The 17,818-nt window shown below is 32.4% G+C and overlaps 1 protein-coding gene across 3 annotated transcripts in view; it reads right to left on the bottom strand.

Annotated features, from left to right (window-relative positions):
- Positions 1 to 4,868: 4,868 nt before the first annotated feature.
- The window catches only part of LOC127730753 (collagen alpha-2(I) chain-like), a 23,112-nt gene continuing 10,162 nt past the window's right edge, over positions 4,869 to 17,818 (bottom strand). The window contains exons 2-6 of one of the 3 annotated variants that reach the window (XM_052239279.1): positions 17,756 to 17,818; positions 15,383 to 17,149; positions 6,919 to 6,939; positions 6,240 to 6,297; positions 4,869 to 5,292 (exon numbers count right to left, since the gene is read on the bottom strand). The exon at positions 17,756 to 17,818 is cut by the window's right edge and continues 21 nt beyond it. In XM_052239279.1, coding sequence (XP_052095239.1) covers positions 6,269 to 6,297; positions 6,919 to 6,939; positions 15,383 to 17,149; positions 17,756 to 17,816 — 1,878 coding nt within the window. In that variant the 5' untranslated portion in view covers positions 17,817 to 17,818 and the 3' untranslated portion in view covers positions 4,869 to 5,292; positions 6,240 to 6,268. The remainder of the gene's footprint in view (positions 5,293 to 6,239; positions 6,298 to 6,918; positions 6,940 to 15,382; positions 17,150 to 17,755) is intronic. The other 2 variants (XM_052239280.1, XM_052239281.1) reach the window with 2 other exon arrangements.

Here is a 17,818-nt window from a genome sequence, read left to right as displayed (position 1 = left end):
ACTCATCTAAAACATCCAAAAATAATTTAAATTCCAAAAAAAAAAGTCAATTCCATTATTTCTAGTATGCTTTATTACTAAAGTTAATGAAAAGTTTGTAGGTAGTGGAGAGGGATCTAGTTAAATGCTGTAACTGAAACTGAAAGATTAGTGGCCGGGATGACGGGCTTTTGACTGATTTTTTGTGTAGTTTAGGCAGCCAATACATATTAAGGACAAACTGTGGTTCTAATTATATTGTTGGGCGTGGTAGAAACTACATTCTTTCTATTCAATTTTTAGATGGAGAACGATATTTTGACCGTTTTCAAAAAGATGTTTAAAACCTCTTAGTCTTGAATGCTGCAGAGGTTCCTGTAATAGAATGGTCATAAGGATCATTCAATGTTTCACAGTCTTAGATTGAAGGAACATTTTTTTCTACACTGACGTCTGATGTAACTGACGTATAATTAGAAATTAAACTTTTACTGTTTTCTGTATGTTTACGAAATAATAGGTGGTTCTATGTTATCAAAATAGAGAGGTTTGAAGTTTTAAATGTTAGAGGCATTAAATATACTAGATAAGTTGACAAAATCAATACCTCTGTTAATATATTTAATCAGAAATTGCCGTTTATGATCTCCAGGTTTATCGATACAGGAGAACAACTTATGGTGACCATAAGCTGTAGTTATACGCGTACACTCATAGAAAGGACTGAAAAAAATGAAATTATGATGTAAAAACATTAAGTGGACCAATATTTCTGCACCAGATGCACATTTCGTCAATAAATGTATCTATAGTGATGCTCGAGGCCAAAATATTTGAAAATCCAAAAACTTATTAAAAAAATGAAGAGCTTATAAACCAAAAAAGGACAAAAAGTATAAACAAAGCCGTATAATAATTGGTATTGGATCAAGTTTGCATAATAATCGATATCTACCATTGTTTTAAAATACAGATAAGAGATCTTCAAGAGTATAATATAAAACCAGACTCAAGCTGGCAGCAACTTTTAGCAGCCAAACAAGATAGCAGCCACTTTTTTCCAGCAGCCAATTTTATTGATATGTCTAAAAACCAAAAAACTGTATAGGACTCAAACGTTCCAAAAATCTCAAAATCTTTGTTAGATATAATTTAACAGCGGAATTCGACATTTTCACGGCTTGTCGTGATTCTCAAAAGATGACAGTCCGTTTTAAATACCAATGATGATAGCAGCCACTTTTTAATAAAAAATTAAACAATTTAAAATCGTTTTTCCGTTCTTTTTCTGTTGTTTTGATTCCTTATTATTAGGAGGTACAGAAACAATGTAGGAATAGAAAATATAATAAATCAAAGTTCAACTACCATTGTTAATAATGGATTTAAGTAAGTTGTGAGGAATCGTGTTATATATATATTTCCATGAACGGAATAAAAAAGATGCAATGTACGACATAAAATTACATACATGTATTCCATACACTCCGCATCATCAAATATCTAGTATTTCAGTTGAAATGTATTTTCAATATCTATTCCTGTATATGAAATGAAAACATTTCGATATACACGTAATGTTAATCTTTTTTTGAATGTGAACAAGTATTTTCTATAAAAATCCTACGTAGGCTATTTTGTACGGCATGTAACATTACCAATTTATTAATCTAAAACTGATATTTTCCTTGTCAAATGTGCCAGTACAAATAATTGCCATATAAATAAAACTGTGGTGGCCAGACAGTCCCGGATCCCAGAAAAATATTTAAGTGGCGAATAGCCTGGGTCAAAAGAACGGAACAAAACGATTTTAAATTGTAAATTATGTTATCAAACAAACAGTGTCCTCCGAAAAATAAGTGGCTCCTAGCATCACTGTTATATAAAACGGAATGTCATCTTAGGTGAATCACGACAAGCCGTGAAAATGTCGAATTCCGCTGTCAAAGAAGGTGCTATTATATTAAACTAAGATTTTAAATTTTTGGAACGTTTTAGTCTTATATTTTTTTTTTGTTTTTAGACATATCATTAAAATTGGCTGCTATTTTGATTGGCTGCTAAAAGTAGCTGCCAGCTTGAGTCTGGTTAATATGAAAGATGTTTTACTCGTTGGTTGCCATTGATACGTTTGATCTCAGATATGTGGCTTTACATTAAAAAAACAATATCCAATAAGGGAGCTACCATTTGATTTTTATGGGGGGGGCTAGGATGAAAAATTTTGTCCTGCCTTTTTATTTTTCCCTCTATTCGGTCCTGCCTTTTTATTTTTCACTCTATTCGGTCCTGCCTTTTTTTTAGTTTATCCTGACTTTTTTATTTAACTAAATTGTCATCCTGCCTTTTTTTTTTTGCAAATAATCTCATCCTGTCTTTTTTTTTACTCAACACTCCTGTCCTGCCTATTTTTTTCAAATTTCATCCTAGCCCCCCCCATAAAAATCAAATGGTAGCTCCCTAAGTTAAAATAGAACTCCATCAATTTTATTATGGTCCATTTTATAGAATATAATTAACGTAACGATCGAAAACCTACAATTTTTATTCAGTATTAGAATATTGACATACTACAATATATAGTAGTCAACGTTGTTAGCCACTTCTTGCGATAACTAAAGTTTGTTTTAACACATCACGAAGATATCTTTGACATGACAAAAAAAATTAATTGTTCAAAATATTTAAACAATATTTGATGTTATAAAGATGAGATCACATGTTTTCCAGATTTATTTTTGAGTAATGAAGATAAAGTAATAGGACATTTTCATTAAAGATTCAAGAATTACAAGCACGTTTAGTAGTAATCGATCATTCGCTATGAAATTGTTTCTCAATGCTTAGTGTCATAAAAACACACTCCCTTTTCTTTTTTCTCCAAAATTCTAGCAAAACACAACTGAAGAAATACCGTGATCGATTCAAAATTTAGTTTTTTCTAATTTAATCAAGAAATCCCACTTTGATTGCATACACCGAATAAGCTACTGATGTCAAGCTGGTCGTATTCTACTGATACAGAACTATGTTCATTCACCTTATAAAGCTGTTCCCTATTTGTATCACAATAATTATAAACAATATTCAGTAAATCAATTTATAAACATGTACAGCAGTACAATGCAGGTATTGGAAAAGAAGTAACTAGTCACTTATGCAAATTCCTTTCCTATATAGATAACAAAATTCGTTACAGTGGACAGAACAATGTACAGTCGTATGTACATATACATATAAAGAAAAAAAAAGAAAAATGGAAATTAACATCTAATGAAGACACTTGTTTTTAACATTGGGTGACATGTAGCTGTGCTGACAAACGTTATTATGCTATGTATTCAAAATATTCAAATCAATAAGGGATCTCTGCTGACAGTACCAAATTAATTGACAAAAAGGCATCATGAATTCGATGATAAATGGGTCAATTTAGAATGAAGTTCAATTATTTCTCCACGCTCTGCACATTAAGAACACTTCCATCAACTCTTTGATGGGTTCGTAGGGGGGGCCTGTTGCAAGGCTAAATTTCTGGCCCTATCCAATGTATATCAAATGTACCCTCATTTTTCAGTGGCATTCAAAACTTTCCGCCTATCATCCGATCAACCCTATTTCAGGACCTACTAATTGTATCATTGTTAATTTGATCTCGTCCTGAACATGCATGCAATATTTGCCACTGAACGTTTAGCAAACAACAATCAGTCAAACAATCAGATGTTTCCATTTGTTTACAATTGAAATATAGGTCTAGGTTCTTCTGATACAAGTGTCCTTAAGACAACTACTATCGGTACGGGTTCGGGGATATCTGATATCTTTCCGTAAAATTAACATCTCACAGAAGTATAGTTTATCGACATATATCTGCATTATTTCTGTGAAACCGGATTACTAGTATTTCCATCCTCTCTAGTATGGAAACGTACTGCGAAAACTGCAATGGCTAATAAAATAGACGGTGACTTTGTCGCTTTTTAAAATTATCAAGAAATCCTGTGTACCTCACTCTGCATGGACTGTGCCATTAAGGCATCCACATCTACGGAAACAAGCGACCGCAAACAAACGCACTACTTGTATGTAATTTGCTGTTTAGTTAGAGACAAAGGTAACAGACAAATACGTTCTCTGTGATAGATGTGGTAAAATGTTTTTGGATCCATAATACTTCTTGTGACTATCTCGACAACAAACGTGATATGTTTTGGTGTGAAGTCTATAATATCAATCCAATAACTTTCAGTGTCTTCCTTGTAAACATGTCTGATGAAGAACTTTGCTATTATTTGCTTTCCTGTATTTCTTGACGATTTCGAACTGGAACCTGACCAGTTAGAGACCTTCCAAACAATATGTTATCTACAAATTTGGAGCATTACTTAGTGATTCCGACCAACTGTACCTTCCGTTACTGTGACTCTTTTCACAAAAAATCTTACGATTAAAATTGATCGTAAGTTATACTGAAATGTGTATATGACTTACGAGTATTTTTACTCTTAATTTTTTTTTTGTGAAAAGAGCCGCTGATGCGTACTTTTCTATTCATTTGAACTGAACATAACATTTTTGACTCCATGTACATTTGACTTCATTTTTTTTATCAATTGATTAAGCGTGGTTTTTTAACTCTCCTTTAGGAGGTAAAAAAGAACATATATACTGTATATGAAAAGAAAAGGCTCCGTTACAGTTTCTTTGTTATAGATTAGATAATGTGTAAAGTATTAGATACTCAATAACGAGGACAAATTTGTGCTGTGGTAAACAAAAGTATGTGTTGTATTTGGTTTAAATTGCAGTCGGCGAGTTGTAATCTTTTTTGTGAAATTTTGTGGAAATAGGCGAAATAATTGTTTTACATAATCACAACCATAAACACATGTATGTTTTATTGAACTGCTATATACAAAGTAAAACAACAACAAAAACATTTCCATTTCCAATATAAAGCGTTCAGCTACCGATAAAATAATCAGTATTAAAAATAATAACTTTTTTTTTATTCTTTAATGACCATTTAACAACATAATATAAAGGAAACATAAAGACACTATTATATGACTTGTAGTTTACTTTTTGGTGTATAAACTTATGTAGGCATTGTCAGATCATACAAGCATACTCTTTAATTGATTTCTGAGAAATAACTGCATAGTCCGATCATCTAAACTATCAAAAACTAAACTTCTATTGTTAAAGTATAAAGAAGCTGTTTCAAAAGCAGTCTCTGTGTTTTGTAATTAGATTACTTTTCAATGGTTGACATATGAAAGCCCCTCACATATTAGTTTCGTCTTGCTGCAAAAAAAATGTTGGGAAATAATTAGAGAATAATTTTCATAACATGTTAATTTTTTTTCATCTATTGCATAATATTCGTATTATGATGCACTTACTATTAACATAAAAACTGTTATCGTTAGAGTAACAGTGTAGTAAACAGGGAAATAACAATAAATTTACGACACAGTTATGTTTTTAACATCGATAAGTTATGTTTAATACATCCGTTACATATTTAATCATGCCCTTTTATCATAACATTATTTCATTTGATCATTGTATTCTCAAAGAATTTGACCATTTTAGTTCAACTGTTTGTTGAACAGCGATACTCAATAATGTCTTATGCTTGTAATTTTCTGGAAAAAAATAATATTGATTTGAAAACAGTAAAAGTTAGAGAAAAATGTTCAACCCACACACAGTTGTGCAGAAGTTTACAAATAAACAGTAACTCTTAAAAATAAAGCTGGCTTTGTTTAGTTTAGTCTCTATACCTTAGGAAATTGAACATTACTAATAAAGAAAATGGTTCTCTGAGATGCTACTAGTCTGAGGGGTGACAGTTGAACGAAATCTTAGTCAATCAGATTACAATATATCTGTAAAAGTATATATCTCCTGTAGAATTATCTACATGTGCAATAAATTTTATTTAGAAGGTATCCAACAATTAAAAAAAAAAACTTTATGCCAAATCCTAATTAGAATTTCATTTTGCACATACTCAAATTGAGTTGTTGGTATAAAATAACAGGAGGAATTTTATATCCTTGTTTGACTGCGTCGTTAGCCTTTAATACTGATAAACTATCCAAGTTAAGTCGTTAGTTTCCTGTTTGTATTAAACGTATTCCGTGAATAATTCCCACTTTTTTCTTTTACAATTATAGGCATCACAACATGTTCTTAAATCTCTTCATTTCTTAAAAAAAAGTAGTGTTTTAATTTGTGATACTTACGACGCAAAATTTGTCTGTATACAGACGTACTATCGACGTGTTCTTCTGGCTGGTGCTACTGTTGAATAGAATGAAGACAGTTTAAGATATAACAAGCTTAGTATATTGATAATTCATCAAAATTATACATTTCTTCAATCATGGTTTACTTATTTTAAGCACTATAATATATTTGATAATTAATAATTTAGGATTTTTTACACTGTTAGTCGTTTGATATATGATTAAATGTGGTTGAATAGAAAGTTAGAGTTTCTCTAATAAACAAAGTGCCTGTAGAATAAAAATAAGAAAATAGATATAAGATCAAATGCTTTAAACGTTCTATCTATAAAAGAGTATTTCTAGATACATTGTAATCTGTGTTAATTTTCTTTAGCTGAAGCAAAATAGGTATTCTCAAATTCCATACGACATCATGCAATAAGCAATAAGTACTAGTGCTACATCATATTTAGCAATGGCAAGCCGTATTTTTATAATTTTTGACCAAACACGAGGAAGATTATGATATTGACATTGCTTAAACATCATACAAACAAGAATTTAGTTCAACAGGATTTATTTAACTTCCCATATATCCACATACAAATGTGTTATTATGAAAGTATCTAGAAGCATTACAAATCTTTTTTTAAAACGCATGCCACAAATAAAGCACAAGATTGTATTAATTTACCAGTTGTTTGTGCTCTGATAACTACAAAAAGTTCATTATTGATGATTAATTTGATGCAAGTTTTACCACAAACGTGAATGTACAAACAGTTCTTGTGGGGATATAATGATTAGCAGTTATAGTATTAAAATTAATTATATCTAATAAAGAACACATTAAGACTTGGATAATCCTGTTTACTATAGTGCAATATTTTAAGCCATTTAAAGGGTGGGTCAAGTTCTTTTTCAAAACGTTCTCTAAATATTCACGACGTCACAATACAATATACCGTATTCTTCGTCAAAATTAGGATATATGGACATGTCATTATGTTCAATAGATAACCAAAAGCAATATGTGTAATATTTGCGTATATTTTAATCCTTTCTCTTGATTTCATCACATTATTTGTGACATTTTATATGTTTGTATTAATCATTTAATCATATATTTAATATTAATCATTTCACTTCAGAATACATATTCATGTTGGCTATCAAATTCTTGACATACAAATGTAACAAATGGCCATTATATAATACAATGTGTTATTGACGACAATACCATTAGTCTTAATCATTATAAGTCTTGTTTTAAAACAAACGTTGTAATATTTGACGCATTCTCAATCTACCCTTGATCAATTGATACCTAATACAAAGGAATGGTTAGCTGACAATATTTTCTGTTACGTACATGGTTCGTACTGTTAGACGACATGTGAATTAAGACATTATATATTAGGTATAATGTTTTACAGGTGCCACTGTTTACACCAATTCATTTAATCTATTGTACGACATTTACAAAGGATATTGTTTGACCATTTGTTATACATAAAAATACGGGATAAATTGGCTTATATTGACCAGCATTTTTATGAGAAAAATGTTAGGCCAATAATTTTGGCTAGAACTTATAATTAATAAAACATGAAACGGATTTTGATTTATGCTTTGTTATATATTTCCTTTTTCACGTTCAGTTATTAAAAATGTTGTAAAAAGCATGTTTACGAAGATCTCCTATGTAGAAAAGAAGCTAATGATACCAAGGGGACATTAAAACGAAAAACTACGAAAAGACGAACAAGTCCACAAATTACTATTACGAACCTTATCAAAAACCGGAAATGTGGGCTCAGTGTGCGGGATGTATAAATATGCAGTCACGTAAGGTGACGGTTAGAATTGGGAAGTTAAACAGTTGCCTCGTGCATATAAAAAAAACCCTTGCATCAAGTCTTTAACGGAACCGTTGATGGTCGGATGCCAAGCAGCATTCTGCAATAATCCAGCATGCCCTAATTTATCCAGCGGTAGTCTAAAACGTTTTAAAATTGATTTTGCAAAAGTCTCACGTGTGTCCTAATTGAACAAAATGTAATTTTTAACATCGATTGATTGATTTATCAAAGTTTTGAGTAGAATTTTCAGTGGCAAACATTTAATACATATTCAGGACAGATCAATACTATTTCAAAGTGGAATAAAGGTGGGAAATGTTTGAATAGGGACAGAAAAATAGCCGTGCAAAAGACCACCTACGATGGATCCGTCGAAAAGTTGTTGCATCGGTTCTGTCACGTGCAGAGAGGAATCGTAAGAGAGTGCTGTATCCATCACATAGCACTATAATCTGTCTATTCGGTACAACTACTCACAATTAAGAAATAATTCATGGGGGCGGGAATAAAATGTTTACTATAATTCGAAATGACTTTAAAACAGTGATTTTATCGACTTAAAGATACTATTTTGTCAGCTTATTCGCTTGAAGAATGAATTGATTTTCTATTGCCCCCGACTCATCAGTTTTCACGTTGTATAGTTTCAGAAGCGATACTATACAAAAATGTACTATTATTTAGGTTAACTAATATATGGACTTTATTAATGTAGTATTGTATTACACTGAATAGAATTGGGATAAGGACAATCAAACAGATAATACAAAGGAATAAATAAGAATAAATGTACAAGAGATTCCCAACAATCAGCACATATTAATTTACTAATAATAGCACACTCGTGTCAAAAAGTACAACTGTTTTTTCATAAAGGACCGAGATAAGAAATCTAGCACAGTTAATAACAAGTATTATTCCAGTGCAAACTATCATAGAGGATTAAAAAAGTATAATAAAAATACCGAACTCCAAGGTCAATTCAAAAAAAGGGAAGTCCATAAAAACTAACAAAAAATGAAACGTTATAACTGCCATATTCTTGACTAGGTACAGGCACTTCGCGAAGAAAATGGTGATTAAAGATAGTATGTGTTAAGCAAACATATAGGAGTGTCTTTAATGATACGATACCTTATCATCCTCAGATTGTATGACCTTTTCTAAAGGCAATATAATGGGCACACGAAGGGAACTGAAATGGCAGAAGAGTTGATTTTGATGTGTATACTATGGTCATGAAAAACCTTCAACTACATGGTGGCTTAACATTTCCTGTCACCTAGTCTCGTTTGTGAATATGATTTTTTTAGTAAAGAAATATGTAATAATCCGCTCTTTGCAGACATGTTGTTCAAAAATCATTTATAGTCATATCAAAATAATTCATGGGACTGTAAAATTTTGATTGAAAGGGTTGGTAAGCATATAACGAGCCATGTGACATTGTGGTGACAAGTAAAGCAAACATGCAAAATCTATTTGTTAGAAACAATTACCGCGGGTAGCACCTGTTTAGAATTACAGTTAGACACTCACACAAGGTGTGTGTAATAAACTTAGTAGTTGCAGAGCTAAAGCATTACACGATTACCATTCACCGTTCTCTGCCACAAACACGACAGACATATAGCTACCATTATTCTAGATAAATATTCGCGTGAGTGTTGTATTATGATTTCGATGTTATAAAAAAAATACTTTAAAATTGCGTGGTTTTTTAAAGTTGCTTTCAATAAGTTAATAACCTATGTTTTATATAGAAATATAATTGATTTTAAAAGTATCCAGACTCAAGCTTATCAAATGAACATTTCAGTGAAACATTTGTGAAATGAAGTCAAACCTCAAAAAATTGCATCAACGTAATACTTGTCTCGTATGAACGCTTTATGTATAATTAGTCTATAACACATATTTCGTACATTTTTGGGTACCTCTGTTTTTAAACGTTTATGAAATTGTTGTTATTTTGTTTTATGGTTACCGAAAAGCGTCCTCCAACATTTCATGAGCTTTGTTATTTCATGTCACATCTTCGAACATTTCATGAGCTGTGTTATTTCATGTCACATCCTCGAACATTTCATGAGCTGTATTATTTCATGTCACATCCTCGAACATTTCATGAGCTGTGTTATCTCATGTCACATCCTCGAACATTTCATGAGCTGTATTATTTCATGTCACATCCTTGAACATTTCATGAGCTTCGTTTTTTTCATGTCACATCCTAGAACCATTCATGAGTTAGTTATTTCATGTCACATCCTAGAACGGTTCATGAGTTTGTTATTTCATGTCACATCCTAAAACATTTCATGAGTTTGTTATTTCATGTCACATCCTAGAACGGTTCATGAGTTTGTTATTTCATGTCACATCCTAAAACATTTCATGAGTTTGTTATTTCATGTCACATCCTAGAACATTTCATGAGGTTGTTATCTCATGTTAAATCCTGGAGCATTTCATGAGTTTGTTAACTTATCACATCCACGAGCATTTAATGAGTTTAATGTCACATCCTCGAGCATTTTTTGGGTTTATATAAAAATGAGAAGATATGGTATGATTGCCAATGAGACAACTCTCCACAAGAGACCAAAAGACACAGAAATTAACAACTATAGGTCGCCGTACGGTCTTCAACAATAGGTAAAATTAACCCATACCGCATAGTCAGCTATAAAAGGCCCCGAAATGACAAATGTAAAACAATTCAAACAAGAAAAATAACGGCCTGATTTATGTACAAAATAATGAACGAATAACAAATATGATATACAGCAACAAACGACAACCACTGAATTGTTATCTTATGTGACATCCATTCAATAGCATTTTTTTCAACATAGTTTGAATCAGCAACCCACAGTCGAAAAACAAACTGTATATTTTATTTTTATTACGCACAATCTTGGCTGGCTTACGCTGAAAAAATTATTGTTGTTGAAAACATCAACAACCGATAAATTTTCGGGCTCTAAGATAAAAAAAAATTGATTTCAAGATTTTTTTTTTAATATCATAGATCAATCGTTTATGGCCATATTACACATTTTATTATTAGCTAATTTGTTGTTGTTTCTAGAGGAAACTTTAGATATGCAATCACACATCATAACAAGGCACAACAAAATACAGCAATAGTCATCAATTTAGAATATGGTTAGCATTGATATAGCACAGAAATTGTATTGCAAAGACTCTGATGGCGTCAAGAAATTACATTTAATTTTAGAAAGCAAATGTAAAAACTTTGGAGATTCATTGAGAAAGAGGTTTTTGCAAACATGTTGACGAAAACAATCACGAGTGGCGTGCGCCGAATTGTTTCCATGACCACCAAAAAAGTGGATTAGCTTTACAGACGGGAAAGGAGTTAACTTTAATTTCATGAAACGTCTGAATATCTTTCGACAAATTAACCTTAAATTGGTTTTCCCGAATAAGGTGTTTGTTCAATGTTGTAAGGAGTGCTTAAGATCTGGAGATTTCGAACTAAAATGTCGCGAAATCATGAATAACACAAAAGTATATATGAATTTATGATATATTATGCAAAAAAAGTAAATACATTAGAATAAGTGAGACATACGAACATGTAAATGAGACAATAAACATGGATAACATTACAAAGAAGGCGCTAGTGGTCATTTCTCTATACAGGTATAAATAAACGTCCACATATGGTTTGGAATTATTTAACGTTTCGGAATTATTTTACTCTATATACATTAAAAATGTTACGTGTCGATAACAAAATAAAGGGAGAAGAGTATTTTGCAGTGATTTATAAGTGTTAGAATATCAATTCCATACAAGATAGTAAATCTGTACAGACGTAGTAAATACTCTCAGTAGAAACAAACAAGCTGGTGAAACTGAACAGACGTAGTAAACACCCTCAGTAGAAACAAACAAGCTAGAGAATCTGAACAGACGTAGTATATACTCTCAGTAGAAACATACAAGCTAGAGAATCTGAGCAGACGTAGTAGATACTTTCAGCAGAAACAAACAAGCTAGAGAATCTGAACAGACGTAGTAAAAACTCTAAATAGAAACAAACAAGCTAGAGAATCTGAACAGACGTAGTAAACACCCTCAGTAGAAACAAACAAGCTAGAGAATCTGAACAGACGTAGTATATACTCTCAGTAGAAACATACAAGTTAGAGAATCTGAGCAGACGTAGTAGATACTTTCAACAGAAACAAACAAGCTAGAGAATCTGAACAGACGTAGTAAAAACTCTAAATAGAAACAAACAAGCTAGATAATCTAAACAGACATAGTAAACACTCTCAATAGAAACAAACAAGCTAGAGAATTTAAACAGACGTAGTAAATACTCTCAATAGAAACAAACAAGCTAGAGAATTTGAACAGACGTAGTAAATATTCTCAATAGAAACAAACAAGCTGGTGAATCTGCACAGACGTAGTAAATACTCATAGTAGAAACAAACAAGCTAGAGAATCTGAACAGACGTAGTAAATACTCATAGTAGAAACAAACAAGCTAGAGAATCTGAGCAGACGTAGTAAATACTCTCAATAGAAACAAACAAGCTAGATAATCTAAACAGATGTAGTAAATACTCTCAGTAGAAACAAAAATTAGGGCTATTTGCACAATGTAACTCTACAGGGAAACCTTCAAAAGTAGACAGTGTTTATTGTTGTTTTTTTTGTGCTGAACTAGGAACACACAAGGAAACGACTCTAACCTAAACCATGCTATTGGGGTTTATTTTAACAGCGGACAGACTGCTAGTATTTCTAAATATTTTATTTTGCTCGTAAGTTCTAGGATTAATTTTTAATCGTATATAATTTATTGACAATTTCCTTAAATGAACAATAGCAAGTACACTAATTGGCAAACGTTTGAATTTCCTCTGAACATTTTATGTTTAACTTGATACCAATATGGCTATCTTTAGATATCAAAATGGCATTTTATGATTTATTGTAAAATAGAAAACATATTCCATGGTCGGTGATGTTTTGAAAATTATATAAGTATACCCCTTTCACCTAGACAAGACGACAGCATTTATCACTATGCAAGTATGCATATAATTATTTGTTAATGATTGACTACAAATTCTAAGAGAGTGACAATTTGAAGAAAAGGGTGCAATAGAATAATCCTAGAAAGGTCCTATAAAATCTAGACAAAAGGACATCAAACCAAATCAAAAGATGTCAATTCCAAGTATTATTCTATGTTAGACCTGCTGATATCTCAAATAACAAGACCTTTCTACAGCAGACTCGCACTGAATAATTGTTAAGAAAGAATGGGTGTATAAACACACACAGAGAATGATAGAATTTTGTCCATACTATGACAAATGTAGCTTTTGACGTTTTATTCAAAATGAGTATGCAAAGTATAGGTCACCGTTTGTTTCAGAAGTACAAGTTTTGAAAAAATGACACATTTTTTAAAGAATTGTTCAGGAAAAAGGTATTATTGTGCAAAATAATTGTCTTTATTTGAATTAAAAATGTTATTATAAATAAATAACCTTCCTGCATTAAAATTAGTTGATTTCATAATTTATATGGTCCAATCATTTGCTGTCATTTGACATTTAAAATGGCGAAAGACCCCATACTATATTATATAGGCGATATTTAAGATCTTGATGAAGTTTTGTATGCATTTATAACGCTTTGAACTGCATCTTAATATGGAGAAAAATCATATGTAGCTTTTATACTTACAGAGATAAAGTCAATTAAACCTTTTTGAAATAGGTCTATAAACATATAATGTATGTAAAAACATTCGAAAAATATGTACTTTCTATAATTTATAGATTCAAATTGCGATTTCTCGAAAAATCTGTCATCAAAAATTATATTTTATTGCTAGAAACGTTTCCGCTTTTACGACAAGACCATATAAGGGGGTTACCTTATTCGTTTTTGCTGTCTTTTATAATCATTTGATGAGTGATGTAGGAAAATCATGAAAAATACGATTTTGAAGCGTGACGCCGTCACGACGTTACAATTATAAATTGTCTTCTTGACCCTTTATTGCGCTACTCAATGAAACTTATTGATTTCTATTGAAAAAAAAAAACGGATTCGGCTAGCCACTAATAAATCATATTATCAAAACGGAAATGTCTACAGCAATAACATATAATTTGTAATAAAAAATCTGTTGACGGATTTTCGAGAACACACAATTTAAAGCGAAAAAAAACCATATCATTTGCCGCCTTTTACGCACATTCAACTATTTTACACATTTTTAATTGGCTGTATCTCGGGAAGTGAGACATTTGTCGTTTGCAGTTCAACGAGTTCTAAATTCATCCAAAGTTTCCTTAAAATCTGATGAAATAAATAAAAATATTACGAATACATTGCCTACGTATACGTAAAGGGGCTGCATTTCGGATTTTTATAAAATTTCATTTACACCATAACTCATGGTGTTGATCCTAATTTTACACATTATTAAATGGAGGCATATACAGAGCATACATGCATGCATTGAGAACTCGTTGAACGGCATCTGACTATCAACAAAATTATACATGTAGCTTCCAGACATACAACCAAGTAACAAAATTGTAAGACAGATCTTCGAATGTATAGAATTTACGTAAACAATGGCGAAACAAATCATTATTTAAATTTTAAAATATAAGTTATCGAAATCCGTCTACTGAATTTTATTTAAAATTAATATGTTATTGCTATGAACGTTTTCATTTTAATGATATAAAATATCTCTGGTGTAGTCTCCCGTATTCATTTTTACAGTAGAAATCAATTACTCTCAATATATCTACAAAATAAGTACAACTTCGTGACCACGTCACGCTGCAAAGTCGTAAGTTTTAAAAAAAAAAAAATTTCCATACACCACTATAACTTAAATGATTAAGACAGCAAAAACGAATCCGGTTTACCCCCTAATATTTTCATGTCTTTCAAACGGAAATGGTTAGATCAATAACATATCATTTTTATATAACATTTTGTGGATGGAATTTCGATTTGATCTTTTAAATGAAATTCGGAACAACAAAGTGATGAAAAAGTAGCATGTAAGTAAAAATATGCGTATGAAGGGTTCCTCGAGTTATTATTTGAAGTTCTACAAGTTCTCGTCATTGATACAACACTTTTGCTGTATGCTATATATAATGGATATTTACGTTTTAAAAAAATACGAAATATGATTACACATGCGGTCTACGTTATTTCTGTTATTCATATCATCTACTTCACTACAATCTACATATTATCTACACTAACCCTGGTTAATAGGAGGGTCTATCAAATTCAATACAGTCCTACTATCACCGACTACCTGCACCTTTCCCTGACCTGGAAAACGTAATCCTTGTGAAGGTTGTCCCCATGAAGAAAATCCTTGACCAGTAAATCCACTGGATGTTTGAGGCTGTTGTGGAGGTTGCTGTGGAGGTTGCTGTGATCCAGATGTTGTTTGTCCTCCGGTGGTTTTACTTTGACCTGTTGACCCAGACAGTGGCATGCCAATTGAGTCGAGCTGACCTTGAGCTTCTAGCTCACGACCTTTGTTGGCCTGTGCTGCAGCTTGTTCATTAGTCATATTATTAACTAACTGCTGTGTAATTTTTTCTATATCTGTATCAGACAAATCAACGCCTCTATATAATATATTTCCATTTATATCAGATATTGTAATAATTTCCGAAACAGCCGTAGGAGGACCACCGTTAGCACCTCCTTGCAATACTGCAGCATCAGCTGGACTAATTGGTGGTGCTATTTCAACTTCACCTGGTAAAAGTGCAGGTGCACCAGGGGGAATGTTTACTACCGATGTAGGTCTACCAAACCCCAGAGGTCGTGTAATTGTCTGTGAAGGAAATGCTACGGATTGAACTCCTGATGGTTGTGCTATTGCACCTCTATTAGCAATATTAGCTGGTTGTGGTGCAAATGGCTGCTGAGTTCCGATAGATTGTGTTGATCTAAAGTTTTGTGGTGTTCCAAAATTTTGAGGCGTTCCAAAATTTGGTGGTGTTCCGAAATTTTGGGGCGTTTCGACATTTTGTGGTGTTCCGAAATTTTGCGGTGCTCCGAAATTTTGAGGTGTTCCAAAATTTTGTTGTGTTCCAGATCCAAATATTTGTGGTGGTCTAAATGTTTGTTGCATCCCAATTGTCTGTTGTGACGGTCTTTCAGGGGTTTGACCTTGCTGGGGAATAAATGCGTTTGCTGTCGGAAATTGATTTGCTGCTGGTTGTGCGCGAGCTGTTTGAGAAGGGAACGTCATAGTTTGTTGGATCCCACTACCAAGATTTTGTCCTGGCTGTAAACTGCTCATGTCAATACTACCAATATTTTGAGGCATAACAGCCTGGGGTTGATTTCTAGGTCCTCTTGGTTGTTGACCTGGAACACTTCTTGGTTGTTGACCTGGGATACCTCTTGTTGGTTGTTGACCTGGGATACCTCTTGGTTGTTGACCTGGAAAACCTCCAGGTAATCGTTGTCCAAAAGGCATACCAGCTGGTCTCCGAAAGGCAAAATTTGAGGGTTGTCCTTGTATTCGGTTAAAACCGGGGAACGAGGGAATTCCAAATTGAGCCCCATTAAAGCCTTGAGATGGAGCTGTTGCACCACCTCCAGTTGTGGCACCATTTGTCTGGGAACCTGCTCCAGCAAACCCAGTCGTTGAAGCACCATCTGCAGGAACAGGAGACAGTTGTCTCGTCAATTCGTCTCCTGTAGCTCCCCCAAATCTACCTGTAAAACCTTGTCCTCCTCCATTCAACACAGTATTAACACCACTAACTCCGGGAGAATTAAATGGATTTCTCGGTAAAGCATTTCGAAGTTGCATTGGTAACATATTTGACAACTGTCTAGTCAATGGTTGGAAACCGGGAGGAGATGGAACCCCTCCATTAAGTCCAAATTGCCTTCCTTGTCTCTGAGCATTTAACAATCGTTGCATTCCTTGCATTCCTTGCATCCCAAATATGTTACGTTGACCAAGCATATTTTGTCCAATAGCGGAGGGACGTTGACCTGCATAGTGAATAAAATTATATTAAGCGTTAGCTATACTTGTTTTAAAAATAAATTGTAAATGATACCTGTATATGAAATACGTGCAAAAATTGAATTATGCGGAAAGGGATTTATTTTACTGTACGATTTACGGATTGCAGTGATTACTTTCGACGTTGTTTTTTAATACTGTAATGCGTTACAATATTGTGAACTTGGCGTTCGTTATAATTGTGAATTTGTATGTTTTATAATGGTTTTTGCAATTACGTAAACGATAATTAATACATATGAATAAATGTAATAATCTTGCGGCTTAACCCAGAATAGAAAGCATTTTTTTTATGTTTGTTTGTACTGGAACCAATATCATGTCTTAGTCCCAGGTTTGTATGTTTGTGTGTATTGTTTTTGAATATTTATTGATTGGTCTATTTTTTTCTATATTTATTGATGAATGTAATATATTATAAATGAACTCGCTTTAAAATAAAATTAATAATATATATAACACCTGAAATTCTGCAGCACCATATTGTGCTATTAAATCAAATAAACGCGAAGTTAAATGAACTTATTTATATACCAGTAATTATACGTATATATACATAAAAAAAAACTTACCAGTAGTTAATATAATGTTTAACAGTAATACTGTTATTCCTAATATATGTGAAAAAGTCATCT

The sequence above is a fragment of the Mytilus californianus genome, unplaced genomic scaffold (genome assembly GCF_021869535.1).
Source record: "Mytilus californianus isolate M0D057914Y unplaced genomic scaffold, xbMytCali1.0.p SCAF_2, whole genome shotgun sequence".
NCBI lineage: Eukaryota > Metazoa > Mollusca > Bivalvia > Mytilida > Mytilidae > Mytilus > Mytilus californianus.
The sequence above is the reverse complement of the archived record's forward strand: the minus strand, read 5'-3'. Positions and strand labels throughout refer to the sequence as shown.